The sequence below is a fragment of the Aptenodytes forsteri genome, unplaced genomic scaffold (assembly GCF_000699145.1).
Source record: "Aptenodytes forsteri isolate BGI_AS27 unplaced genomic scaffold, ASM69914v1 Scaffold134, whole genome shotgun sequence".
NCBI lineage: Eukaryota > Metazoa > Chordata > Aves > Sphenisciformes > Spheniscidae > Aptenodytes > Aptenodytes forsteri.
In genome coordinates, this window is record NW_008795694.1 from 232,578 (window position 1) to 234,256 (window position 1,679).

A 1,679-nucleotide genomic window follows, 5' to 3' on the forward strand; every position below is an offset into this window, starting at 1 on the left:
AAACAAACAAGAAAACAAGCATTAAACAAAAAAAAAAACCCCAAACCCAATAGGAAGGCATGTGGCAAAAGGCCAAAGGTCTCCCCTTGCTCACTTGCACAGGCGTGTCTTTATTTCTTTATTTATTTTCCCCAGCCGGGGGGTGGACGGGAAGGCTCGTTTGCCGCTCTGCCCTGTGCCGGGTGCTGGCTTCTCCTGGGTGCTGCCTCATGGAAGCAGAACAGGGGAGCCAGGGCAGGGCTGCGGTCATAACCAGCAACAAAAAGTGGGGGGGGAGGACTGGGTCAATGTGATGGAGCTGCTTTCTTTCGCTTGGAGAAAAACCTTTTTTTTTTTTTTTTGATCACGGGTGTTGGGTGTTGGTTTTGGGGGTGGATTTTTTTGTTTGCTTGTTTTTGTTGTTTTTTTTTTCTTACTCGTCCTTAAGGTTTACACAGCCCTAAGAGGTTCACAGCCTCGGTCGTACCACAGACGGGAAGAGTGTGAGTGTTTACTGAAGGCCAGCGCAGTATAGCCGCAGCACAGGGTATCGGGGTTTTTGAGTTGTTTTGGTTCCTGGTTTGGTTTTGTGGGTTTTTTTTGTACTAGGGAGAAGGGGAGGGCCTTCTACTTGTGTCCAAACATATCTCACAGGACCATTTTAGTTTCACACTAACACACGCGCACACGCGCGTGTTCGCGCACACTCTCTAACACACTAATACACACACCCACCCCCAACACCTATTGCTACACAAGTGTGGTGTTAATATATTGTTTTTAAAGTTAAGAACAAGAGCTGGTGAAAAATGAACGGTCTGTCTTTTGGAGGCAAACACTCAACTGCTGTTTCCCCTTCCACCCTCCCCACCACTTGTCTCCTCTTGGGGGCGTGGGGCTGTGGCTGTGGGGTGAGGCGGGGGGTGACGGGGACCCTCAGCCTGAACCGGGCCGGCAGGACAAGTGGCCAGGGGCAGAGAGGGTGGAGGAGCCGGGGTTTGGGAGCCAAAGGTGCGAGCCAGGCACCTTCCCCAAATGCACAGGCCTCCTGCCCATCCTGCCGCTTTGAAACCAAAGCTCGCCTCCTTTCTAGAGGCAAAATACCCAAATATGCATGTAAAAGCAACCAGCCCCCGCTCGCTGAGCAGCTCACGCTGCGTTTCTCGGGGGTCTGAGGACATGTGACTTATTTTTTTCCTTTTTGGCCTCGTGCTTTCCAGCACAACCAAAGCACGTGGCCGATAGACTCGCAGCCCTTGTCATGTGTGTTAGACTGCCTCAAAAAGAAAAAAAAAACTAGAGTAGAAACCTCAGCTGTAAGCAGAGATAAAGCCTAACGTGAGCTTCACTCCGTGGCAGTTTGGCTTTCTAGCTGTATTTTGGTTTTTGCTGTGTGTTTTCTGTGCTGTCTCTCCTCCACGTTTCCTCCCCGAGCGCCTCCTTCTGCTGTAACTTACTGCACAGCTTTTGAGCAGAGACCTGTTTGGTCAGCGCCGACCTCCTAGTCTCGTCGGTCTTTTAGTGTCAAAGTAATAAACACGACGGATTTTCAGAATACGCAGATGTCCTCTGCTTCACTTCTATTCTTTTACCGTTACAAACTGCAAAGAAACGTGAATGCCGAGGAGCTCCGGGGTTCGGCTGCAGGGACAGGGGAGGCCGGGCAGTTGCAGCACGTGTGAGGGGGGGGGTCTGGAGCG

At 51.2% G+C, this 1,679-nt stretch overlaps 1 protein-coding gene across 1 annotated transcript in view; it reads left to right on the forward strand.

Annotated features, from left to right (window-relative positions):
* The window catches only part of LRIT2 (leucine rich repeat, Ig-like and transmembrane domains 2), a 4,886-nt gene extending 4,443 nt beyond the window's left edge, over positions 1 to 443 (forward strand). Inside the window, exon 4 of the mRNA XM_009282917.2 lies at positions 428 to 443. Coding sequence (XP_009281192.2) covers positions 428 to 443 — 16 coding nt within the window. The remainder of the gene's footprint in view (positions 1 to 427) is intronic.
* Positions 444 to 1,679: the final 1,236 nt, after the last annotated feature.